The 26,203-nt window shown below is 39.7% G+C and overlaps 1 protein-coding gene across 3 annotated transcripts; it reads left to right on the top strand.

The window, feature by feature from the left end:
- The first annotated feature begins 1,733 nt into the window (after positions 1-1,733).
- On the top strand, positions 1,734-25,951 carry ZNF292 (zinc finger protein 292). 3 transcript variants are annotated; one of them, XM_014964706.1, is made up of 8 exons: positions 1,749-1,882; positions 2,428-2,506; positions 3,855-3,990; positions 12,014-12,216; positions 14,594-14,730; positions 15,981-16,122; positions 17,818-19,645; positions 19,733-25,951. In XM_014964706.1, the coding sequence occupies exons 1-8, from the start codon at positions 1,773-1,775 to the stop codon at positions 25,018-25,020; spliced, it is 7,923 nt and encodes a 2,640-aa protein (XP_014820192.1). In that variant the 5' UTR covers positions 1,749-1,772; the 3' UTR covers positions 25,021-25,951. The 3 variants fall into 3 exon arrangements, with proteins under 3 accessions (XP_014820193.1, XP_014820192.1, XP_014820194.1); XM_014964707.1 differs by having other exon boundaries at positions 1,734-1,882; positions 17,818-25,951; XM_014964708.1 differs by lacking the exons at positions 1,749-1,882; positions 2,428-2,506; positions 3,855-3,990 and adding an exon at positions 15,399-15,436 and having other exon boundaries at positions 12,078-12,216; positions 17,818-25,951.
- The last annotated feature ends 252 nt before the right edge of the window (positions 25,952-26,203 follow it).

Raw genomic sequence — 26,203 nt, 5'->3', positions numbered from 1 at the left:
ACTTTTGTTTTGTCTTGTCTTTTACTGTACTTGACTTGCCTTTCCTGAAGAATTAACGTTCAGTTTTCTTTCTAATTCTTCTTTCTTATACATAAAGCCAGGCAATTTGAGGTCTGATTTTATTGTTTGAGTTGCATTATATCCTGGACACAGCACATTGATTGTTTGTTACCTTTGCATATTAAAAATTAAACCAAAATTTAGTGTTTTCACATTAAAATGAATTCAGAAACACTTTGTTCTGGTTTTTGTTCAGGTATGTGGGGAATTCTGTAGCAGAAGAGCTTTGTTGTCCAGAGGGCTCTGATTTTCCTTACCGGAACAAACCTTGTCAGAATCGAACCGATATTGTCAAAACTTGTTTTAATTACCGGTGATGTTAATAATAAAGGGAACCATGACTTTTGCTAAATGCCCTTGACAGTATGAGCTGTGTAAAATCCTTTCACACTGACAAATCTGATTTCCTTCTGCGATGAAATAGCTGGTTCAGCAGATGTTTTTTTCCTGACACCAGCAAGGCCTTGGACTTCGTCTCCCGTAGTATCCTTGTAAATATATCCATTAAATAGTCCGCTTATCCAGGCACTATAACAAGGTGGCTGAACCCTGTGTCTCAAAGACTTAGCAGTACAAAGTCCAGAGGGCAGCAGGCTGCCTGTGGCATCCTATCAAGGCTTGACAATGGAGCAGATGCTCTCTAACTTGTGGATGAGGGGACAGAGTGCTCCTCAGCACCTTAGCAGGTGATTGCCAATGATGGGAGCAATCAGGTGGGACATCAGGGAGGCTATTCATAGGGACCTCAACAGCCTGGGGGCATGGGCTCGACTCTAAGTTCAGCTAAGGAGAGCACAAAGCCCTGCCCATCCCTGCCCCATGCACCAGTAGAGGCTGGGGAGCAGCACTGGGGACACCAGTCTCGCTGTCAGTGACAGCCATCAGTGTGTCCTTGTGGCAGGGAGCCAGAGACACCTTTGGCTGTGCTCGCAGGAGTATGGCCAGCACCTTCAGGAAGATTAATCCCTTTATTGAGAACGTGTGGGACTGCGTCTAGGTGGTACGGGTGGGGGAAGATCCCAATAAATGGTAGTCAGACTCAGAAACAGGTTGCCCACAGAAGCTGTGGAGTCTCTGTCCTTCAGGATACTCACAGCTCCATCGGACATTACTCCAAACAACTTATTGTAGTGGCGTTGCTTTGTAAAATGTGTAGTTCATATTCCTTTCAGGACCACGTAAAAAGCAATAGCTTGAAGACACCTGTATCATCAAGGTGGCAAGAGAGAGGAAATGTAAAACAGTTCTCAAAAGCAGACCAGTTAAAATAAAGGCTTATATTTTCAATTTACTTGCTTTATAGCCTGAACTGTAGAGCTGAATGTCTAAAAAGTGAGTTTTCAATCCTTAATTATGAATTTCTGAAGAAAAAAAAAAAAGTTGTGTTTGTGTTCCCAGATACGCTCTTCAGGCTTCTGTATTTGGGATATAGGAACGTAAAATGAACCATAACATTTTTATATGATCAGAGAATGATTGTGTGTGGAGTTGTTAACGGAACAATGCATTTTAAGGAAAAAAGGCATGTTTTGAGAACATGTAATTCGTATTAAGGAGATAGGTGTAATGATGATTTAGAAGGATTGCCTCCTGTTGAGGAATATGAAACTAAAAACTTACATTTATTCATGAATTTTGGGCTTGTTTTTTTTCCTCTTCCTAAACAGACTTTGCTGGAATATGCAGAAAAGTGGAAAACGTCGGAAGACCCCATGCCCCTGTTAGAGGTGTATACGGTGGCCATCCGAAGTTATGTTAAAGCACGACCTTATCTTACCTCTGAGTGTGAAAATGTAGCCTTTGTGCTTGAACGTTTAGCACTGTGAGTATGTTTTGTAGTTACTAAAACCAGGATTAACTTTTTAGTGTCTAAATGCTTTCCCAATCCAGTTCACAATCTATAGAAATCAAAGGGGATTGGGAAGCACCTTCCTTTCTCGCAGTGAATGCTGTGTGTGGGAGAGAGTATCTTTGGTTGTTGGAGATGGGGCGTTGTGTGAAGGACTCCTGACCTGGAACAAGCCAACATCCCTGGCTTGAAACACTCTGTTGCTGTTGATCTGCTTGCAATCTGAAAGTGCATCAATTTACACAGGCTGTTACAGAGCTTGACTTCAGTGATAAATCCAAATTGGTTTTTATAATCAATGTCTTAGAAAGCTTGCTTTAATAGTTTCTGCAAGAGTGTCCATGACCCTCTTTTCTTCATATGTTCAAATAAAACAAACTGTTTTGGGACTTTGGCATTTCTAACGAGTAACTAATTGGATACTAGAATAGAAATTGTTGATTATGCATCTTAAAAGCCAAAATTGCCTCAAATAATTCAAATTACCTCAATAACTCAAATTCCCGTTTGACTTCCAGAAGCTGTATTGAACTTCTACTGTGTCTGCCTCTTGATTTACCTGACAATAAGTGGGAAGAATTCCAGGCTTTTGTTCAGGTGAGTTTGCTTCATGAAATGAAGACGTAATAGCTTTTAAAAATGGTTTGGAAACCTGGGGTTATTAAAGATGTAAGTATGTATATGTCTGAAGACTTGTTTCCTGCTGGCTGATAAAGATCAAGCCCTTCAGCTGGAAATCCTACATACTCTGCAATAATTGCTGTCAGTCATAGAGTTTGTCTGTCATAGTTCATGTAGCAGCTGTGGGCAAAAAAAAAAAGTATTATCAAATACTTGAAAGCTCATATTTTAAAAGATACTTGTCTATTAACACTGTTAGAAATGAAATGATATCATATAAGTCATTCTTATGCTATTTATGGTTGTACATTTGAGACCTACTGTGAATGAAAGATCCGGTGATACTGCTGGATTGTTAGATCTCCCACAGGGCACTCGCAGGTTAAGGATTAGAGCTCTGCTATAAAGGAGGGTGTTGAAACAAGTTCTGCTGCTCAGGGTTTATCAGAAATATGTAGTGGGAGGTCCTGTCTACAGTCAAAAAAAAAAAAAAAAAAGGGGGTTAGGGAGAAGGAAGGAAAAACAGTGAAAAAGACCATATACGGTTCAGAATTCTCAGCCTAAATAATAGGAAGGTGCAATTCTGAAGAGGTGTGATTGGTGTCAGGAGGTTCCACAGCCTTTAGAGCAGGTGGAAAAGTAAAAGAAAAGTCAAGAGATAGGGGTGAGCCTGCTCTTTTTTTTGTTTTTTTTTTTTTTTTAAGTATCAGTGTTAGTTTGGCACTGCTACTTAAGCCACGGATTTTTGCAGGTATTTAGTTTGCTCCCAAACATACATCTGCTTCCAGAATCAATCCTAGTATCTTATGCAGTAGAAACAATTTTAATTGATTTCAAGACTTGAGCCTGCCTTCATCATATTTGCATAGAACCATGCGGTCAGGTTTTACAGCTTAAATCTTTCACCTTTACAAAAATATTTATTTCAGTGTCTCCAGTCCATAAAAGTGGAGCTGCTGAAGAGTCTGAAAAAAATAAGAGTTTAGGCAGCTGGTGCCAGACCAGTGTGTGGTCCGGAGAATTTGCTCATTCATTTTTAAAAGGGAGACCTATTTCAAAATTTAGTTTCAGAAATTTAAGAAGTAGCTCTGTTAATAAATCTGAAGGTGACTTTGGGGCACTCAATCATTTCAGTTTCTCAGCTTTAGGCTACAGAGACAGAAATAAAACTTATAAAGGCTAAATATTAAGATTATTTTGTTATACATTTAACTTTATGTGGTAAGGGGTTTTTTTAACATAAGGTATAAATGTGTATAAAAACACATATTCTTAATTTTATTGTTTCTTTACAAAATTTTGTTTTGTAAAATATATTTTTCAGGTGGCTCATAAAAACTTGATGGAAAATGGCAGCCGGGAACTGCAGATTTTAACTACACTTACACAAGAGAAGGGAGTGTGGAAGAACCCAGTGTTGTGTGGGATTCTTTCCCAGGAACAGTTGGATCCAGATAAAGGTAAAATTTAAAATGATGATTGGAATAAAATATGCCTCATTTTTATAATACATTGAAATATTATTATGATATATGGAAATATTTTGTTGAATATAGTTGTTGTGATAATTTATAGGCTATATAAATAAACATACTTGTAGCATTGTCTGAATTACTAAGACAGTGTGTTCCTAGGAATATCCAACTAATTTATGTTGGTATTTTGCATAAAACATAATCATAGCTGGAGATCTCTTACCTTTTTCTTTATAAGCCGTGTGAAGGGAGATTACATACAGGCTGTTTTACAGTAGGGTAAGTTCAGTGCTGATACACAAAAATTACTTGACATAAAATGAAAATTAAGTTGGGTTTTGTGGGGTTTTTTTGTAATGAGAATGGCATTTACTCAGTTATGAAACCCAAAGAGAGCGGTTCATTTAGACCAGAGCCCTGAGAATGGCTAACAGCAGTTGCATAGGGAAGGGTATATGATAAGCAGAGGCTTATCATATTTTCCTGATGTATTATTTCCAGTGCTAATGATTTGTAATTTGGAAGCCGTATCCTTGGGTTCATTCTTTGCCTAATTGCTTTTAGAATCTGGATGAAGTGTCACATGTAAGCACCTGTGGTAGCGTTACACAGTTCTCGCATCAAGTGAAGTAGTTCCTCTTACTGTCTGCCTCCTTTTAGCCTGATGCCTGCTTATTTCGTGTGATATTCTTTATTTATTAAAAAGTATTCTTGTGTCTTTTAATGAAGGCACCTTTTCAGTACAATATAACTTGTTAAAGTGCCGTCGTATCCCATCTTCTCTCTTCTGTAGTGGCTTTATTCCCTACTGTCTTCTAGCTTTACTGTCCCATTCCTCATGTCGGGATTGAAGGTTTATTCAGCAGTCAACATGTGGATGGACTGATTTTTCCACTTCATTCTGCATTCCTTTTGTAATATTTCCTAACATTAGACTTTCTTCTTGACTGAACATTGAACTGATGTTTTCTTAAAACTTTCTGGTTTATTCCCAGTTTCTTTCTTCAGGAGTAGTGCTTATTTCAGCGTTAGGACTTTCCCCTGACACACAGCCTGTTTTTCTGTATATACAGTTAGGATTGCAATTTTTCCCCATAAAAATCACTTTGAGGTTTTTAACCAACATTTTAATTTTGCCTGTTGTGCCATGTCACAGAGTGCAGTCCTCTTCAGTCTTCTACAGTTGCCATGTTTTTACTACCTTGCTTTTATCAGCATGTTTTGTCACCTTGTTCTCTACACCCCTTTTCCAAATATTTATAAAAATTCTGGGCACCAGAGGTCATGGTACAAATCCTCAGGCTACCCACAGAGAGTTTGTTTTCTTCTTTCTTTTAACTGATAATTTGGATATTCTTTTTACTACCAGATAGGTGGGTATCTTTAAGGGTTTTGAGGGACTTCTTTTAATGCCTTTAGAAAATAAATGAGATCTCCCTTATTCATATTACCATAACTCCTTCAGATAAGTCCAGTAAATGTATAATGTGATTTTATTTTATTTTTTACATCGTGCTTATTTTTCCACAAGATTTGCATTTTGCTACCTCTTTTAATAATTTATTATGCTTAAATTACAAATTTTGGGTTGGTGTGCAGTTCTCAGAGTCCCCCAGAGTACTATTTCACTAGCTTCATATCAACAACCTTCTAGTCCTTTTAACAGCAAGGTACTTCTGAGAGAGAGGTTTAATTAATGTTTTACTTGCCTTATATTTGAGATTTTGTAAAAACTCCCTCATTAATCTGGTTTTGATGACTATTCATTTTATCCGTGTTTTCCTGCGTTTTTTTTTAAGGACATTTCAGGATTCCTTGTACTCCTGAAGGCTATTTGCTCAGGGATGCTCTGCCTTGGACTGACTTCCGTTGCAGTTCTGACTTCTGTTACAGTTATTACTTGTCTTTATGGTAGAAAATGCTGTTTAACTACGTAGCACAAGATTACATGTCGTGATAAAATGTCATCAAAAGTAAGAGCTTGCCCCTTTTCCAAAGTAGGGAAGGTGAACACCGGTGTGGGTGATGTTCAGGAGGATTAAAATTCGAAAGCCACCCATCAGCTTCTTGCTCTGGGTTCCGTTCACTGGCAAATGGGTCACAAAGCCATTAATATCAAAGTGCTTGGTGCTTAGGTGTTTGCCTGACTTTTTTATATTCAAAAGCCACATTTGCCTCTCCATCCCGGTAACTATGGCAATGTGCAAATTGTTTCTGACATCTGTACCTGTAATTGTTGAGGTTTTGAGACTCGGTGATCCTGGATATAACTTTAACTCACTTTCAAGGAATTAGCTTCCTTGTTAATGTCACTGGGACCAGTGCTGACCCCAAGCTGTAGGTACCCAGGGCACTCGTGTGGAATACCCAGAAGACGCTGGGACACTGAAGAATTTTCTTATTCTCAAAAAATTACTAAATCTTGCAGTTTTACTTTTCTAAGAGAGGGCCACATGAAGGAACCTTCATCTTTTTGAGTGAAGATGAGCAATCTTTTGAACAAAAGAGTTGTCGTCAGTGGTTTCAAGGTATTTTGTTGTTGTAACCTCATCCTGTTTAGCGTTGGGGTCCAGGTTGGTTGTTTAGGTGATGTTTCCAGCCTGGAGATTATCAGTCAGCCTTTCATCATTTTCAGTTTTATACCATATTCTCAGCCTTTTGGCCAACACGAACCATCTGGTTGGAGGTGGGGTGCCATCCTGTGGATATGTTTGGAGGGTTTTTGCTCCCCCTTTTATCAGTGGCAAGATTGTCATACTACATACTCATATTTTTATTACTCAGTTGATGAACTGTTTTGTAGTTACTGTCATCCTCTGTACTACTGCATTGTTTTGTGTCATGATTTTGCTACTTTGAAGGATATTTTAGTAATACCAAAGCTCCTTTTCTAGGAGAGCTGGCCTTCTTGTCTGTAATCCAGCACTCCCACTGGCTACCACTTACCCTCTTTCAGTGGACATCTGTCTCTCAGCAGTTTTCAACCTTGAGTCCAGTATAACGGACTTTGGAATATCTGTAAACTTTGCTTACGATTTCTGGTTCCATTCTTAATGTTGCCTTTACCGTTTGCTGTTTCAGAAGTTCCCAAGTATTTAAGTAGTCGGCTTGTTACACCGGGATGTTGTCATTGGCAGATTTGATCAATTTGGTCTTTGAGTAATCATTAGTGTAAACATTTATCTTTTGGAGATGAAACTACTATTTGAGACTGGAGGTGTTTTTCCTACTGTCATCCTCTTAAGCTTTTGTTGCCTGTATTTTTCTCAGTTGTTTCTTCAGGTTTGTTTTATTTCATTTCAGTCTTGATAGTCTCAATTATGACCTGTTCAGAATAATTATAACTTATTCCAAATCCTTGACATAACGGGATATCTGCTGAATTTTAGGTCAGTGATTATCTCTTCTTGAAAACCTCTTTTGTTGGCTCGTGAAGGAGTTTGCTTCTTTGCATCTCCTGGAGGAAGCACAACTAGGTGTCTGTTTCATCTCAGAGCCAGATCCTTTTGAATTCCTCTATTTTCAAATTGTACAAACTCAGGACATGGTGTGAGAGACAAGTTCATTTTCTCTGACCACACAGCACAGCTGATTTGTTCTGATCAGAGTCAACCAAATGCAGGTTTGCCTGAACTGGACTGTTCTCTTGCTCTCCTAGTTTTGGGAATGGATTGTTGCATGGTTTCCACTCAGATATGAGCAGGAAGGACTCATTTCCTGAGATGTCAGGGAAGCTGTTCTCTGAATGCCATATCATTAAGTAATTGCCTTACCCCTGACTGCCTTGGGCACAGCTCAGTTTTTTGATGAGTTGATGTCTGTGTGGATTCATGCATGAAGGAGCTGAAAAAAAGCAGAGGATGGATACCCAGTTGTTTGAAGCACTGACGGGAACAGCATGGCCTGTCACTTGTTTCTTTGATGCTGGTGGGTGTTACAGCCTTACTACAAGACATTCATACAGTATTATGATATAAATAGTAAAATCTGCCTTGAACTGTACTGCAGGAGCTACATATGTACAGTAGATACAGATTTGTGTGTGTGCAAATATAAAATCTTTTCACACTGGAAATATTTTCCGGCCACTTGAACTGTCACCTGCTTGGGTGACAAATGTTGGCATTGCCCTGGATGAACTGTCTAGAGGAGGAGGATCTGAGATAACCCTACAAAAAAGCCAGGCTATTGCATCCTTTTTTTTTTTTTCTCTGGTTCAGATTATCCTTAGAAATTTAGACCTTGATGTCAAAAATTAAGTTCTTGACTTTTTCGTAAGTTCAAATGTAGTAGGCAGGCTTCTGAGGGGTGTCCTGGTGAAAAGAGGTTCAAGAGTTTGAGTCACTATTCAAAGATTATCAAGGTGGATAACAGGCAGGTTAGAATTTAAACAGCCAGCATGGAACTATTTTCAGTAATCACAGCATCTGCCACCAGAAGTCAAATGATACCAGCAGCCTCACTTGAAAAAAAAAAACAACAACAACAAAAAAGTGTTTGCAATCTGGGTATATTCAAAGCAGCCACCTGGAACTTCTTTTACCCTTTCACCAGACAATATGCTATGGTAGAAGCATCCAGGATTGGTGCTGCATTCAGCAGAATTGTCCTGAGATGTTGTTTGTATGAAGGATTCTGAGACCCAGCTCCAGGCAAATATGAAAGTATCAGAGTCACCCACAGTGTGAAGGCACATGTGGACTAACACTTGAAGATGACTAAAGAGGTTACTGACTAGTAACAAGTTCTTTGAGATGGATAGTCCACATGTACATTCACCTCCTGCCTTCCTCTTTGGCCAGAGCAAACTTGAGAAGAAATAAGGGTCTGTGGTAGCTTAATCTATACCTACCCAAGAATTGGCAAAGGGAAGAGTTAGTAGGATTATGAGTGCTTTGTGTAAGGCAAAAATTCTTTGTGTGATGCTCTACAAGTCCTCCAGTCAGCCCAAATGTGACATACATGTGGCCTGTCCACCATAGAGAACTTACTACTGCAGAGCTGTACTCACGGCTTATTTGTGCTCTTGTGTGCTACTAATCTATGGATTATCTTTTCTCTTTTTTTTTTTTTTTTAACGCATGTATGGTATAAGCATTACCTACAGTAAAAGTTTGTAGTAGTTCTTGTGGAGCTGACGTGGAATCCCTTGGTGGTATGACCTGAGGCCCCTGCTATGGGATTCAAGGGAATAATGGGGAAACTGTGTCTAAAAGCTTAGACTCTGTTATCTTCCAATTGATTTCCCAGGGTTAGATCATAGCACCATCTGTCATCTGCTTGTCTCTTTTTCCTCTCATGTTAGTTCTGTAAATTTTATATGAATTCTGTGCATGCTTTGCACAAACGTAAGTTTGTGAATTTTGATGAAGCATTGCACAAAAATGACTTTTAATAATTCTTCCAAAAATCATGCTACTGATTATCTGTATCGTTTCTCATTAAGTACTTCAGGTTTTGTGCTCATAGAGGTTTAAAAAACCCCAAAATCTTACCCTTAAGACTCTTCTCCACCCTAGACTTGCTCTTGCAGCCTTGGCACTGGTTTTTTTGTCTCAAAATGTCACGCACAGTTCAGTTACGAAATACGTATAATTAAAAATTGTGTTTTGAATGAGCTTTCAAATGTTAACTGTACTGATTAGAATCACTTGGATTAGAATGAAGGCTTAAGAGCTAGTATGTAGCTTTAACCCCGAGGTATTCCTATATTTTGTTGAGAAGATAACAGAAAATGTTCCGCTGTTTATGCAAGGTAGGGCTGGCTGAAGCAGTAAACACTGAGGGAGGGGATTACTGAGAACTAGCAGATAGAAAACAGTCTCTAAGGTATTAAATGCAGTAATTATAATAATAAATCAGAGTGAAACGTCTTGGGTTACCAATATAGCTTAAAGTCTAAGGTCTTCCTGTATCTTGTTGCAGAAATAAGGTAAAATGTTCCGAGCTGGGAGTAAGCAGTGTGGGTGAAGGGATTACTGGGACCTGGTAGGAGGAAGAGCAAGGCTAAAACTCTTGAATGTAATCAATCACCGGGTCGTTTGTGGGTTGACAAGAGTATGAAGGTTTTTTATAAGGCAATAGTAATGACATTAAAGGAACATTTATTCTGCTGCTTAAAAGGCCCTCTACTAAACACAAGAAATGTTTCCCATCTACTGTTAGTGTTCTCTAGTTTTCCTTTGTTCCTACACGAAAAAAAAAATCAGGATGTATCTTCATCGACATGGAAAGAGGAAGAAAGGACTCCTATTTAACTGAATATTCTGACACATCAGTGAGCCATGGCTGATCATTTGTGTTAGTGCACGAGGATCCTGAACAAATAACTAACAATTTGGGTGAAATGGTAATTCAGCCATAAATCGGAAAATGCGTGAAAGATAATGATGGGGCCTAACAGGCATGATTTCTGCAAAAGGCAGTATTTTCTGCCCTAAAATTCTGTGCGCTAAAATGCTAAAAAAGAAAACGGTTGACCTAATTTCCATTGCAAGATGGGCTTTTAGTAATATCCTGTATAAGTCGCTAAAAGAAGGAGAAATCATGAGATAAAATGAAAGACGTGAATCAAAAAACTAACTAGGACGGGAGGAAGCAAAGAATAAAATGAAATGATCTTTTTGTCTTTGGGTAAACCTCGTGTTCCATATACTAATACTTCAAATACTAGAGAGGTAATTAATTTTGTGGATGCTGAGATTACTTAATTATTTTATCAAGACTGAACAGGACTTTGACAGTCGAGAAAATATAAATTAGGTGAATGGGCAACGTGATTCAAGTGAAATTGAAGGCGAGTGAGTAAATTAAGAGGACTCTAATGAATGTTTCTACCAAGATGTGTCAGAAAGTGAGCACCACAAATGCCCAGAAGGTTTCAGGAAGGGATGATGAAATTACTCAAAGATTGGAAAAAAAAAATCTCAATTAGACAAGATCAAGATTTTACCCTAACACTTTAAGAATGTCATGAAACTGCTGTTTTTCATGAAAGGAAGGAAACAAAAAACAGTAGAAAATGGCATTGTTTTTAAAAGATGGGAGAATGTGTCATGAAATTGGGCTGTGGATAATTGAAAACCTGAAAGATTTCTCCTGCGGTGTGTAACTTGCTTGTGGAAACTGTTGTCACGGGGAGGGGTTGATGTCAAAAGGATTAAACAAAATCCATTGTCTCCGTGTCTGTCTAGTTTTAATAAATCACTTTAAATATTTTGGAGGTAATACTCATTGCTTCAAAGCTGAAGCAGTTTTGATCTTGAAGATCTAGACGAGACCCAAGAGGTAGATGTAAGAGTAGGATACATTACCCTGCATTCCCATTTTTTGTAGGATTCTTACCTTCCAGGGAAGCACCTGGAGTTGGGTTGTTAGTGCAGGCAGGAGAGCTTTAACTCTGGTAGCAGCACGTCTACAAAATACAGCTGAATAAAACACAACCATTCCTGTGTCTTTGAGTTTTAAACTACACCCAGTCAAACGTATACAAGATATGCCTCTTCTGGGGGGAAACTTATTTGGTTGAAAAACTTTTAAAAGAGTTTGACTGCATTGTATGGATGTGCAATATGAAGTGTTTAACACCGATAGAGAGGACTCCAGATGCTTCCACCCTTGTCACGTTTATCCTTCCAGAGCAAGGTCTTTGAAAGGCAATTACCAGCAGAGATGAAGGATGTGAGAGCACTGGCTTTGTATTACTTGTCTTTCTGTAAAACTATAATCAAACGGTATCTAAATACTTTAATATTTATATGCATTCTAAATCTGTTTGGCGTGTAGCTACTTTGCCAAGAAATTGGGATGAATTAAAACCTGCAAATAGATAAATAAACAAGTACAGTTCTCAGAGATGCTTTTTCTCGTCTCTGCCTCATACCTTTTGTGCCTTCTTTGATTTGTATAAATTTTAGGGGTTAACTGTGAATGAGTAAATGCCATCTGTTAACTCTGCTAACCTGCTGTGAAACGTGTATGTAATATTTTGGCTTGTTTTTCTTTGAAGTGAATGAATTTTTAGTGTTTGAAGGCCCCGTCCTGCTGGATATGCGTATTAAGCACCTAATGAAAACAAAGCAATTAACGCAAGCTACTGCCCTGGCAAAACTGTGCTCTGACCATCCAGAAATCAGTGCAAAAGGCAATTTCAAGCAAACCTACCTGGTCTGTCTTTGTTCAGGATCGCCAAATGAAAAGCTAATGGAAGAAGTAAGTAAAAAATGAAGAACTTTTTTTAGACTTATTTTTTTAATGAGATTTTTCTTTTAAAAGAGGATCTAAAATATTTTTTGTAGTTTGTTTTTTCTTTTCCTTTAAGTTACTTTTAAACTGGCTAGTAATGACTCGATTAAAATACTTGTGGAAGTGTGATAAGTGTGATATTAGGTCACCAATACACATTTTCTGGCTCTGCCACAACTTCGTGTTCAATTTTACTTGAAGTATTCTAAAATTCTGCCTCAGATCTTGTTATTAAGGGGAAGATAATGGTTTTCTCACTCATACTATTTTAACTATAGCTTTTTCTGTAGTACCTAGTACTTAGAATAGGGGCCTTTAGATGCTACTTTCAGTTCAGAGAATAAGTGTAACCTTTTTTGACCCAAATGTCCAGGGGGAAATTGAAGGTGAAATCAGATATTTGATCTGGTTTGAAATATAAAATCCTTCTTATTTAAATGCAAATGTCAAAGAAGAGGTGATGGCTTTGCTCACCTGCATTTTTTTCAGGTGACATCTTCCATTTCTCACCCCACACCAAAGTTTTATCTGAGCTTTTTTCCTTCTTAAAGGAAAACTAACTGCAGTTGTCAGTTGTCTTGACTGTCTGCATCTCTCTGCTGTCTTTTTCTCTCTATTTATGTTAATAATAAGTATTAGGTGTGTTGAAATTGATCTTAAAGGGATGAGAACTATGCAGTGACTAGAGTTGGAGAAGTTTCCTTCTCTAGATATAGACAAAAGATGGTGGCTTCTCGCTGGGCATGTTCTTCCAATGGGGTAGCCTTGTTCCTTAGGGTGCCATACAGCATGAATGCATGAACAGCTAAATTCAAATTGGGTTAACACTGGAAACCTGATTCAGATGTTTCCAAATCTTGGATTGCTCGGGGTTGCTCAGCTTTGCAGCTTCAGTTGCAGCACCGTTTGTGGTATTCTGGAAAAGTTGATGTGTTACCAAGAGAAGGCAGATACACTATTAACATGTCCTGATGGATTTCTGAACTGAGGAGGGTAGACTTCTCATAGTCTGAGAACAGGAAAAAAATGTACTGTAAAAAAGTACATCTCGCTCTTCAGTGGCATGGAAATTTTGATATCCATTCGGAATAGGCAGAAAAGTAGCATCTGAGCTCATTTTCGGCTTGGATTAGTCTAATAGTTTGCTTCAATAATGTGAAGAATTCAAATCTGCAGTATGTGAAATGCTACTTACAGATTTAATGGCTGGACCTGTACAGACCTTTGCTGGAAGCTGGGTCCCTTAGGAACTCTGAGAGGCTGGAAAAAACATTTTAGAAAAAAACCTCCCTTTATTCTAGGTTGTTTCCCATATTCTTCCCTAAGCTTTTAACTGCTGATCCCTGTCTGAGATGCGGCACTGAGCAAAGCAGACCTGCAGTCTAAATTGGTATTACAGTTACATTAATCCGTGCTCTCTGACATCGTGAGCAATGCAGGGGGTTTTTCAGAAGATGACTGAGGTTATTAAACCTCAAATGTTGTTCAATGAAGGGTTATATATTTACATAGTGTCAGTTTAGAGGCAAAAATGAGTTGCTGTGCTCTTCAAAACTGTAGTTTGATTGCTGGACCAATAGCTGGATTGGTCCTCCTCATCGCTGGGCGTTTGGGTGGGCGCATCTGTTTCTTGCTTTGGGTGGCCTTGTCCTTTCTCTAGAGAGATTTCCAGCAGTGCCATTGCAATGGTCAAGTTATTCTTCAGCTGCCAGCGTCAAAGAATAAATACTAGCATGTCTTGTCAGATGCACTAATTAATGTAATCAAATCAGTCTGCTGGGAATTAAATTAGGCAGTAGTTGTTTTAACAAGTGCACTGATTGAGTGGTACTGCTGGGTGACTCTGGTTTCTCCTTTGTTTTGCTACAAAACTCAGTGCTTCCATCATAGCTTGAACAAAGAAGATACATTGCAGAGACTGTAGTGGTGTTGTAGAAGAACACTCAGTTGACCTCGTTCTTACTGTACAGCTTTCCTTTTCATCTTTGATTTTTTTAAAAATACATACGTACTTATCTATGTAATAAGTACTTATGAGTAATTATAGGAATAATTACTCATGTACGTTAGAATTTTTTTGTGACTGGGACAGTAGATACAAATAAGGTATGTCTGAGAAACAACTTTATATTCACTTTAATAACACAATTTTTCTGGTGACATAATCAGTTTTGACACACTATCTAGAAATGCACTGATTTGCTTTCAAGCTTATCTCTTTCTGATAGAGTTAAATATTCACTAAGTTCTAAATTACTGTCTTTTTGCAAAGGATGTATGACCATCTGTCTGAAATTGAAACCACTTTCTTAGTCTTGGTCTTGTTTTCTTTCTTCCCTTCTAGATTGCAGAAGTAGATTGCAAAGATGCTCTAGAAATGATTTGTAACCTAGAATCGGATGGAGATGAAAAAAGTGCTCTAATTTTATGTGCAGCATTTTTATCTCGCCAGCTGCAGCAAGGAGAGATGTACTGTGCCTGGTGAGTTCAAATATTGTTTTCTGTCTAGTGGAACAAAAATTAGTTTGGGGAAGATGGAGCTGATACACGAGCCATAAGTTAACTTTCTTTAGCTGATAAAAATCTGTGAGCTAAACGGGAAGGAAATAAGGCTCTTGGAAAGCTAAAAAAAGAAAAGGGGGGAAAAAACCCAGTATTTGACAAGATTATCTTCCATTATGGGAATTCGAAGGCTGGATGTATGTATTAATCAGTAGCTGGTTAATAATTTTTCTTGACAATAATCTTACGCTGTAGAAATAAGGAAATTAATATCTGCAGGGAGCTAGTCAGCATTATGGCAACATTTAATGCATGAATATTGTACCCATCTGTCCTTTTTTTCATAACACACTGTGTCTTTCTCTAACAGACTTCTAGAAAAGAAGGAGCTCTTTACTATTATAACCAAAATAATAAGCTCGATGAAGATACTTATTGTTTAGGGTTTGCTTTCATTAATGTGGGAACAAATAACTGATCCTTCTTAGCAGATATTTGAGCTGTTTGGGTCTGAATTTCCAACTGCTCACAGTTTGGTTGTACTTCCAAACCTGTACAATTCCTGAAGAATTTGCTTTGTTTGTGCACTTCCTTTTTATGTGCAGCAGCAGGAGAACATCTGCTAATGCAGGATCTTGCTTTAACAGGTTCTGCTAAAGTTTTGGGGGTTACACCATTCCACAAGGTACTAAATATAAATACTCTTGGCTATTTGGAGGAATGAACTAGTGAGTTAATGTAGATAAAATGATACTGTTTGCTTAGGGGGCTAATTTCTCACTAAATCACAGTTAGATTCAGCTATTAAAGGAGAAGAGCTCAAGAAAAATGTATCTATCCCAGAGAAAAGCCACCCTCCTATAGCTGTTAGTAATTACTAAGGATTCAGAAGTGTAAAATGCTGGTCTGGGAAGTGTAAACTACTTTGCCAAACTTTTTTTCAAGGCCACATCATGAGTATGTAAACTATGTAGCATAAATTATGGTAATACTGGGTTTATTCTGATCTGTCCTTCTGGAATTGAGTCATTGTGATAATTTTGAAAATTACATACAAATAGTGTGCTGTATATTAATAAAACCTCTCGGTAAGATAAGGTGTGAATAAATTAGATATTTTTTTTTTTCCTTTCCCAAAGATGAAATAGAAACTGTTCTGAATCTTGCATTTCTTGTGATCAGATCAGTGGTTGCATTGCTGGCCCTGAAATATTGTTCTCTTGTTCTAGGGAACTGACTCTTTTCTGGAGTAAACTGCAGCAAAGGGTAGAGCCTTCTATTCAAGTGTATCTAGAGAGATGTCGTCAACTTTCTGTGTTAACTAAGACTGTTTATCACATTTTCTTCCTGATTAAAGTAATAAATTCAGAGGTAAGGATACTCCTGAAAGAATATTTTCGGCACTTTTAATGGAACTGTAATCAGGAAAACTTATAAAAGCTGCTTAGACATCCCGACTCTTTACGTAAGATCAACTTTGGGGCAATTCTCATTGGTTTTAGCAAAGGCCATAGCAACTTCCTTCTGCAGGAAGGATGTTGCTATATCAACTATAAGTTGATTCATTTTGAATTTTTAAAACTTCTTTGTTGCTTTGGAAAAAAAAATATTGGCAGATAAAAAGAAGAGCTGGATGCCACAACTCAGATGAAGGAAAAGCTAAAGGTGAGGTTATAGCAGCTACTGTTGTCCATGTCCTCTAAATGAGGTATTTTCTGTTAGGTTCTAACATTCCTCTTCATTATTTTCCATATTTCAAATAATACAGAAAATAGAGAAGAAATGAAAGCTATATATTAATATATAAGAAAATTACAGAAAGGTTGTTTGTTTTTTTTTTTTAAAAAAAAAAAACACCCTTTTGAATTGCCACTTAAAAATGCAGTTTATTTTATTAAATGAAATATTGGCCTTTTGTGGACTTAGATCCAATGTTGTATGAAAAATTCTGTTGTTCTATCTCAGCTAACCTTGTCATCTAATTTTCCTAGTTGCACTATTTAAGTTTATAGCTGAACAAATGGAGCTCTTCTGAAGGCTTTTAGTTGGGAGATTTCTGTCATTTGGTATATTAATTCTAAGAATAAAAATTCCTTTCTTTCTTTTGCCGTGTTGTGGTATGGCTAGTTGTGGGCTTCAAATCTTAAAGATTATTTTTTTCCAAAGATCTGGACTAAATTGGAGTTAGAAAGGGGGGGGGAAATAACTGTCACAGAGGCTTGTGATATTAGGAGCTCTGTCTGCTCCATTTATACTGATTTTTCTCTAGTGAGCTGTGGGTCATTTCACTGAAGGCAGAAATTGGAGACAGCGTGGGTAGTAGATTTGTGCATTCATAAATTCGCTGGACTTTATTCTCAGCCTCTCTGTGCATCCTTGGCAGCGTAAAGGGGCTGTAAAGTGGATGTAAATATAATTTACGTTGCCTGAGGGTATAAATGAGAAAAGAGCACACAACCTTTGGAACGCTTAGATGATGGAACATTTAACTATACTCATTACTTTCAGCTGGAATGAAGCCATGTGTTCGGTTGAGGTCAGTTGACTTTGAAGTGGCATAATCTTTAAAAATAAAAATAAACCTTTATACCTCAAGTGATTTCCAAATTATAGATCTTTTGGAAGATCACAGGCCTCCCCTACTGTAGCACTTTCCACCTTTTCAATTCTACCCGGTGTTAATTTATTGCTCCATAGAAGCTCATCTCAAGTCACTGTGGCAACTGTCAGGCTTTATTTCATGGAAAAAGCTCAATATTGCCCTAATATAAACGGAACACCTCTAACGTACAGTCCTAAAGTCCTCAAACTAGACAGGACATACAATTTATTTGTGTTTCAGTTGTATGTAAACTTTCCCATTTTCTTAGTAGCGTGAAGACAAATTATGCAACTTAAGGAACAGCATCTAAAGAAAAAACACTATGTTTCTTAAAGTAGAAAGTATAATTATAAACTCCAGGTGCATTTTTTCTGGTATTTGTGGTTGAACAATGGTATCTTTTATTTATAAATACTGAAAGGGTTGTGAGAAGCTGACTTACTAATATCAGTCTTGCTTTACAGATCGATGGTGCTGGACTTGCCACCTGCATTGAACTGTGTGTGAAAGCGTTGCGCTTGGAATCCAGTGAAAATACAGATGTCAAGATATCTATTTGCAAGACTATCTCCTGCCTGCTTCCAGATGATTTGGAGGTGAAACGTGCTTGTCAGCTGAGTGAATTTCTTCTGGAACCCACTGTGGACGCGTATTACGCCGTTGAAATGCTGTATAATCAGCCTGACCAGAAGTACGATGAAGAGAATCTTCCGATACCAAATTCTTTACGCTGTGAGCTCTTACTTGTACTGAAAACTCAGTGGCCTTTTGATCCAGAATTCTGGGACTGGAAAACTCTCAAACGTCAGTGTCTGGCACTTATGGGAGAGGAGGCGTCCATCGTGTCATCCATAGATGAACTAAATGACAGTGAAGTTTATGAGAAGGTCGAAGGGGGCCAAGAAGAGACTAAAGAAACTTCCATGAACGGGCTTGGTGGCACCTTTGATGAAGCTACAAGCCTCCTTACGGGTATCAGAGATGAAAAGCAGAAAAAGAGAGAAATTAAAAAACTGAGAGAGAGGGGGTTCATATCAGCGAGGTTCAGGAACTGGCAAGCTTATATGCAGTATTGTGTGTTATGTGACAAAGAATTCCTAGGCCATAGAATAGTTAGGCATGCACAAAAACATTATAAAGACGGAATTTACAGTTGCCCTATTTGTGCCCAAAATTTTAATTCGAAAGAAAACTTTGTTCCCCATGTAACTTTGCATGTTAAAAATTCCAGCAAAGAGAGGTTGGCTGCTATGAAACCACTGAGGAGGCTGGGAAGACCTCCTAAAATAACGACTGCCAACGAGAATCAGAAAACTGACTCTGTGTCCAAACAGGAGCAGCGACCCATCAAGAAGAACAGTCTCTATTCCACAGACTTCATTGTGTTTAACGATAACGACGGCTCGGACGATGAAAACGATGACAAAGATAAACCTTACATACCAGAGATAGTGCCAGTTCAGAAGCCACTCCCCGTTAATGAATTCAAATGCCCCGTAACGTTTTGTAAAAAAGGCTTTAAATATTTTAAAAATTTAATAGCACACGCAAAGGGGCATAAAGATAACGAAGAAGCTAAACGTTTTCTTGAAATGCAAAGCAAAAAAGTGATTTGCCAGTACTGTAGGCGACACTTTGTAAGTGTTACTCACCTGAATGATCATTTACAAATGCACTGTGGCAGCAAGCCTTATATCTGCATCCAGATGAAATGTAAGGCTGGTTTTAACAGTTACGCCGAGCTGCTGACGCATAGGAAAGAGCATCAAGTCTTCAGAGCAAAATGTATGTTTCCTAAGTGTGGCAGGGTGTTCTCTGAAGCCTATTTGCTCTACGATCACGAAGCACAACACTATAACACCTACACCTGCAAAGTGACAGGCTGCGGAAAGGTGTACCGCTCGCAGAGCGAACTGGAAAAGCACCTTGAGGATCACAACGCGCAGCCTGAAGAAGTGCAACAGCCCCAAAGCCAGACGGATCAGCCTGATCTTAGTCAGCCTTCTCCAGCTACTGAAAACACCGACGGAGTCGCTGTTAAAGAGGAGCTGACATCTCCTCCGGCTGACAACCAAAGCAGTTTTACGGAAGGAGAAAGCGTGGTCTGGAATCAAATCAAAGAGGAACCAGTAAGGAATGAAAGTGTAAACACGTCAGCAAATATGCTGCAGCCAAGTGATTCCTTGCCTGATGCTGGTTCGGAGCTGTCTCCTCCGGGTTCAGTGAAGACAGAAGTGGCAGTTCCAGCAAGCAGCATTAACCAAAAGATCCGAGAAAACTTTGTAAAAAGAGGTAAATTGCCTGCTACTGCCAGCAAAGTAGATACCACTAAACCTGGAGCCCAGCAGTTGTGCTCATCGGTTGATTCTTGTCTTCCAGTTTTCCAAGAAAGGAGGGAAGAAGACTGTCTCAGTCAGACTCAGAATGTTCAAAATATTCCTGTGACCTCAGAGACACTAAAACCAGAAGCCCTCGAATCAAAAAGCTTAGAAAGACAAGTGAGCATTGTCAATCCCTTCAACGTGCAGAATCAGGCAGGCTATCGAAACAGCGTACCCATTTCCAAACTTGAAATTGAAGACAGTATTAAGGCTGCAGCTAATCTATATAACCTGCCTTTAAAAACTTTAGAAAGTATTACGTTTATTCCTTCGCAGCCTAACATCAATAGCCCTTTAGTTTCAGCTGTGCCACCCGCAGCCCCGGTTCAGAAATTTAATTGCCAGGTGGAGGGGTGCACTCGAACCTACAACTCGTCGCAGAGCATCGGCAAACACATGAAGGCAGCGCACCCCGACCAATACGCTGCTTTCAAACTGCAGCATAAAAATAAGAAGCCACGAAAATCCAGCAACCTGCAAAACGTGCCGACCGATGGGAAGATTGTCTATCTTATGCCCTCGCAAGTGGGCAACCCCAGTGGTGCTGCTTTTACTCCCCAGAACAAACCCAATTTGAACCCCACCTGTTCCAGCCAAGTGCAACACGTCTCCAGTACGCTTTTCCCAACCCACCTAGAAAATCTGGCCAGTCCAGTGTTGCCCGTAGTGGAAAGTGTCATAAACCCAAGTTTGTCTACTCGTATTAAAAGTGAGCCTGAGAGTGTTTTGTGTTCACAAATGGAAAATCTGTCTGGTGCAACCTTACCTTCCCAGTTGGACGATCTGGCAAAGACAGTTATGCCTCTCAATATCGACGGCGGTTCAGATCCTTTTCTTCCTTTGCCGGCGGAAAACGGTCCAATGTCTCTCTTTCCTTCATCAGCAGAGAATCCTCCAAATTCAGTCTTCTCACAACTGGAAAACAACACAAATAGCTTCTCGTCGCAACTAGAAGGAAACACTAGTTCTGCTTTCCCAAAAGAGGAAACTGTTGATCAAATATTTCCCTCGCGATTGAGTAGTGAAAATAACTTCAATGAAACTAGTTCTCAACATCCAGCTTCAGAAAAGGTGAAAAAAGATCATGGCAGGGGCCCAAATGGGAAAGAAAGGAAACCAAAACATAACAAGCGAGCAAAGTGGCCAGCAATAATTAGGGATGGCAAATTTATCTGTAGTAGGTGTTTCAGAGTTTTTACTAATCCTAGATCGCTCGGCGGCCACTTATCTAAGAGGTCTTACTGCAAGCCTCTTGAAGGATCAGAAATTTCTCCAGAAGCTCTGCAGGCTAATGGGCAGTCTTTGCTTGCCAGTATGATCCTTTCCTCCAATTCATTAAACTTGCAGCCGCCCCAGGAGCCTGCCTTCAATCCAGAGACGTGTTTTAAAGATCCCACTTTCTTCCAGTTACTTGTAGCTGAAAATCGTTCCGCGGCGTTACTGCAGACCGTGTTTCCGCGGGTCAACGTGACCAACTTTAATCCCGCTGGGAACGAGGAAGGAAATCAAATTATAAAGCAAGCCTTGGAAACCGCGGGCATCCCCAGTACCTTTGAGAACACAGAAGTACTTCCACACGGAGTCACCACCAACGGCATCGCTGGTACGACTCAGATCAACGCGGCCGTCGTCCCCAACGCGGCCGTCGTCCCCAACGCGGCTGTTGTCCCCAACGCAGCTGCATCCCCTCTACTGCAGCCCGTCTGCAACCCCAGCACCCTGCTAACAGACCAAAACAGGACCCTCAATGCCAAAATCCCTCCCGTAGGCGAATGCAAGAGTTTGCCTGTTTTTGCGACAGAGGACTTGATGCTAAAGACTCTAGAGAACGGCTTGTGTCCTAGCTCCGTTTCCAACGCTGTTGCAGCAGCGCAAAACTTTGCAGGGAACAGTTCACGAGTGTCAGTTATAAGCAGTCCCAAGAATTCGGGATCAAGCAACTTGAATAAAAAGGGAACCAGCGCTTCAAAGAGGAAGAGAAAAGCAACTACGCCCTTGCTGGCACCCAATACGTCGCAGAAAGTAGAATTGACTAATTCGACGATGGGACTTCTAACCAAAAGCACTGACGGAAAAGTGCAAATACAGGGAGAAACTTTTCAGTCCAACTTGCTGGCAAATTGTGGCTCTCAAGCGGTGGTGGAAAACCTCACGCAGAAACTCAATAACGTCGACAATCAATTGTTCGTGGCCAGTATCAAAGAGAACTTTAAAACAAACCTTGAGGCTCATCCGTTACCCCCTTTAACAGTAAAAACTGAAAATGGGGATTCCCAAATGATGCCTGTAAATTCTTGCGTGCAAGCAAATTTGCAGGAGCAGATGTCAGAAGACAATGTCATGCAGAACTTTGAAAAAACCCTGGAAATAATTAAAACTGCTATGAATTCACAGGTACTTGAGGTGAAAACTGAAATTCAAGATACCGTTGCTGCTTCAGGACAGAACCCGCAGGTAAATAATGTGCAGGCTTCTTCAGGAAATCCTCCACATAACACAGAAGTACCCACCCCTGCAGAGTTTGTCCTGTACGTGGGGAACGTCCCCGCTGCGAAGGGCAGCTCGGGTCAGCCTGAGCCATCTCCAAAGGACGATACTCAGATGTTGGAAATTTTGGAGCGTTTGCAAAAACTGAAACTAGAAGATGATTTGCCCGTTCAGGTTTGCGAGCCTGTTTCCCAGTGTCCTCCAGCAGATATGCCAGCACCAGCACTTCCCGTGGTAGCAACTGAAAGCAAACCCCTCCTCCAGATATCTCCAGAGGCCAGTAACATTCAGTTCAGTGATAAAGTCAACAAACCTTTTGTGTGTCAGGATCCAGGCTGCAGTTACAGCGCTATGACAAAAGACGCGTTATTTAAACATTATGGCAAGATTCATCAATACAGCGCGGAAATGATCTTAGAAATTAAGAAGCATCAACTGAAATACGCTCCCTTCAAATGCGTTGTAGCTACTTGTCCAAAAACATTCACAAGGAACTCCAATCTCCGGGCACACTGTCAGCTTGTACATCATTTTACGACGGAGGAGATGGTAAAATTAAAAATTAAAAGGCCTTACGGCAGAAGAACTCAAAATGAAACTGTAAACGCAGCCCCGCCACCTGTTGAAGTGAAACCTTTGCAGACACTAATAATAGAAAACCAAACTGCAGCTCCATTGGTCAAAGAAACTCAGATACAGGAAGTTGTAGAGCCCGTAAAAGTCTTGGAAAAACTTCTGCCAGAAAATACTATTCCTGAAAGACTGGAAAAACCTCCCCAAGTGGTTTCTGTTCCGCTGGAGCAGGATAATGCAGAGACTATCGATAGTGCAGAGGCAGAGCCCAAAGAGCAGAAGGTCAGGAGGTACAAGAAGGAAAAAGAGGACAAAAAACGGAGGAAGCCCGTGACAAAGTCTCTGGAGTTTCCCACTCGGTACAGCCCTTACAGACCCTACCGCTGCGTCCACCAGGGCTGCTTTGCAGCTTTTACCATCCAACAAAACCTAATCCTTCATTACCAAGCTGTGCACAAATCCGACCTCCCTGCCTTCTCTGCTGAAGTGGAGGAGGAGAGTGAGGTGGGCAAAGAGGAACGCGACGAGGTGGACACCAAACCCATGGTCAGGGAGTTCAGGTGCGAGGTGAGCGACTGCTCTCGCATCTTCCAGGAGGTCACCAGCTTGATACAACATTACGTGAAGCTTCACGACATGACCCCGGAGCAAATTGGAAGCATGAGATCGGCACCGGAGGCGGGAAGGTTTCCTTGTGATCAGTCTCAGTGTAAGACTTCGTTTACGGCCTATCTTAATTACGTCGTACACCTGGAGGCAGATCACGGTATTAAGATAAAGCCAAACAAAGTAGAAGACGACGGCGTGTTCAAGTGTGACTGTGAAGGTTGTGACCGTATTTATGCGACCAGGTCTAACCTCTTGAGGCACATTTTTAACAAACATAATGACAAGCATAAAGATCATCTAATAAGACCCAGGAGACTGACGCCGGGTCAGGAAAACATCTCGAGCAAAGCAAATCAGGAGAAACCACTGAAGTCCAAGCAGAGAGGATTAAAAAACAGATCAGGAAAAGAAAGTAACAGGCTGTCGGCGAAAACCAAACGGAAGAAAAACGTAAACTTGGAAGACGAAAACGCAAAAGAAATACAAGTTCAAGAAAATAAGGCTTATTCACTGAAACGCGGCAAGTACGTGTACATGATAAAGGCTAGAAATGATGCCTTATCAGAATGCACGAGCAGGTTCATGACTCAGTACCCATGTATGATAAAGGGATGTTCATCGGTAGTTACGAGTGAAAGTAACATAATAAGACATTACAAATGTCATAAGCTGTCCAAAGCCTTTACTTCCCAACACAGAAATCTTCTTATTGTATGTAAAACGTACTCTGTGCCACCGGTAAAGGAAGCTCCTTGTGAGCCAGAGGAGACTGATAAAAAAAGTGATGTGAAAGAGCCCGAACCGAGTTTGACAGTGAGCAATAACGATTCAAGCACATCTACCTTACCCCAAAAGGAAACTGAAAAAGGTGAGAAGGATGAAGTGGATGAACTGACGGAACTATTCATTACAAAACTGATTAATGAGGATTGTTCAAGTGCTGAAAATCAAGCAAAAATCTCTTCCAGTGTAAATAGTGACTTGCAGGAGACCGGCTCCTGCCCTTCAGAAAAGCAAAAATCAAACAACTTAAAAAGAGCAAACAAAGAGAAAAACATATCTCAGAATAAGAGGAGGAGAACCGAAAAAGGGGAGGAGGTGGTGCCCGCTGAGGGGAGCGGCGCGCACCGGGAGGAGGAGACCGCTGTCGCCATTCAAACGGCCGAAGAGCAACCCGCGGCTTTCGACTGGAGCTCCTTTAAACCCATGGGTTTTGAAGTCTCGTTCCTCAAGTTCCTGGAAGAATCCGCAGTGAAGCAGAAGAAAAACACGGAAAGGGAGCACCACGGCAGCGGAACCAAAAAAGGGTCCCATTCGAACTCAAGGAAACCCAACGAGAAGAGCTCCGTGGTGAGTCACGGCCTCACTTGGGCAGGTTCTGAAACGGAAACCCTCGTACCCTTTGCCAACCCAGCACGGGTTCCCTGCGGGGAGAAGGTGAAGATGGTTCTAGACAAGACTTTTAAAGACTGCGCCGAGCGCGTCTTGAAGCAGCTGCAGGAAATGCAACCTGTCGTCAGTTTGAGAAGGCTGGAAGGGCCTTGGGAGGAGAATCCCGAGGTTACAGCTGCAAAAGTCACTGTCGTGGGGCCCGAGGAAGGGGAGTCGAAATACTGAAAACCTGTTGTGTTTAACTATGAGCTGTAATAAAATTTGTTTTGAATTGGAAGCCATCGAGCATGCTAGTAACTGTGGAGCTCTTTTATTTTGAAGTGATTTAATCTAGCAAAAAACATGACCCGAGTCATGTAAATTTCTTATTTGTTTTTATCCCTATGGGACTTGAAGAACAGAATAATTGCTTCAGTTTTGTAAATACTTGATCAAAACCTCAACTTTCTATCCCATCCTCCTTTCCATGAACTAAATCTTTGTGAGTCGTCTGTGATTGGTATCTTTCACCAGGTCACTGCTCATGTATAACAGTCCTCTTTATTTGTAGATACATATTTTTTTTTTGTATATATTTATTATTGTAAATCATTTGCTGCCACCAGCAGTCTGTAAGTCTAAACTATTAAATGACACATTTATATTCGGAATTTTAATTTGTAAGTAAGTGAGCAAGTTTTTAAAACTGTCCTCTAGTCATTTTAAATTAAGAACTTTTGAACTAAAAGTAGCTGAGTCTGCCATATCCAGTTTATTTTGCATAAAGCATTTCTTTCCAGGAGAGGGGCTGGATAAGATCACATTTCGTAGGTTAAACGTACTGACACACTCTCATTTTTGTAAATTTTAACATCCAGTATCTATGGATGATATTCATATGTAGGTAACTCATAAATATAATAGTTTTCTTATAGCTACATTTTTCATTGCTTTCAATTGGATACAAAGCATTTATGATTCCATAATAAAAAAATGGAAATGTGAATAAAAATAGTTTGCTACGTTGGAGATTTAAAACAATATTTGGTATTAAAGAATCCGTTGTGAATGTGATAGAAAATTAGTAGTGTGGAGCAGTGTATATATTTGAGGTGGTGATTTGTGAAGTAGCCCAGTATTGCCTTAAATAAAATCACATTTCATTTCTTGTTTTATACATGTGATCTTATAAAGGTTATTTTTGTTTCTGTAACTTAGATTGGTGTATAGTTTAATTTTTGTTAAAAAAACAAAACAAAACAAAAAAAACTTCAGAAACCGTTTTTTGTAAATAGTGGGTTTATAAAAACAGATTGTTTATTTTGATAATACCAGTTTGGTATCTATCTATAAAAATACGTGAGTCCTTATGCCATACCATTAAAAAAAAAAAAAAAAAAAAAAAAAAAAAAAAAAACAAAAAAAACAA

Source organism: Calidris pugnax, unplaced genomic scaffold, assembly GCF_001431845.1.
Source record: "Calidris pugnax isolate Ruff unplaced genomic scaffold, ASM143184v1 scaffold219, whole genome shotgun sequence".
NCBI lineage: Eukaryota > Metazoa > Chordata > Aves > Charadriiformes > Scolopacidae > Calidris > Calidris pugnax.
This window is presented reverse-complemented; position numbering and strand designations above follow the sequence as displayed.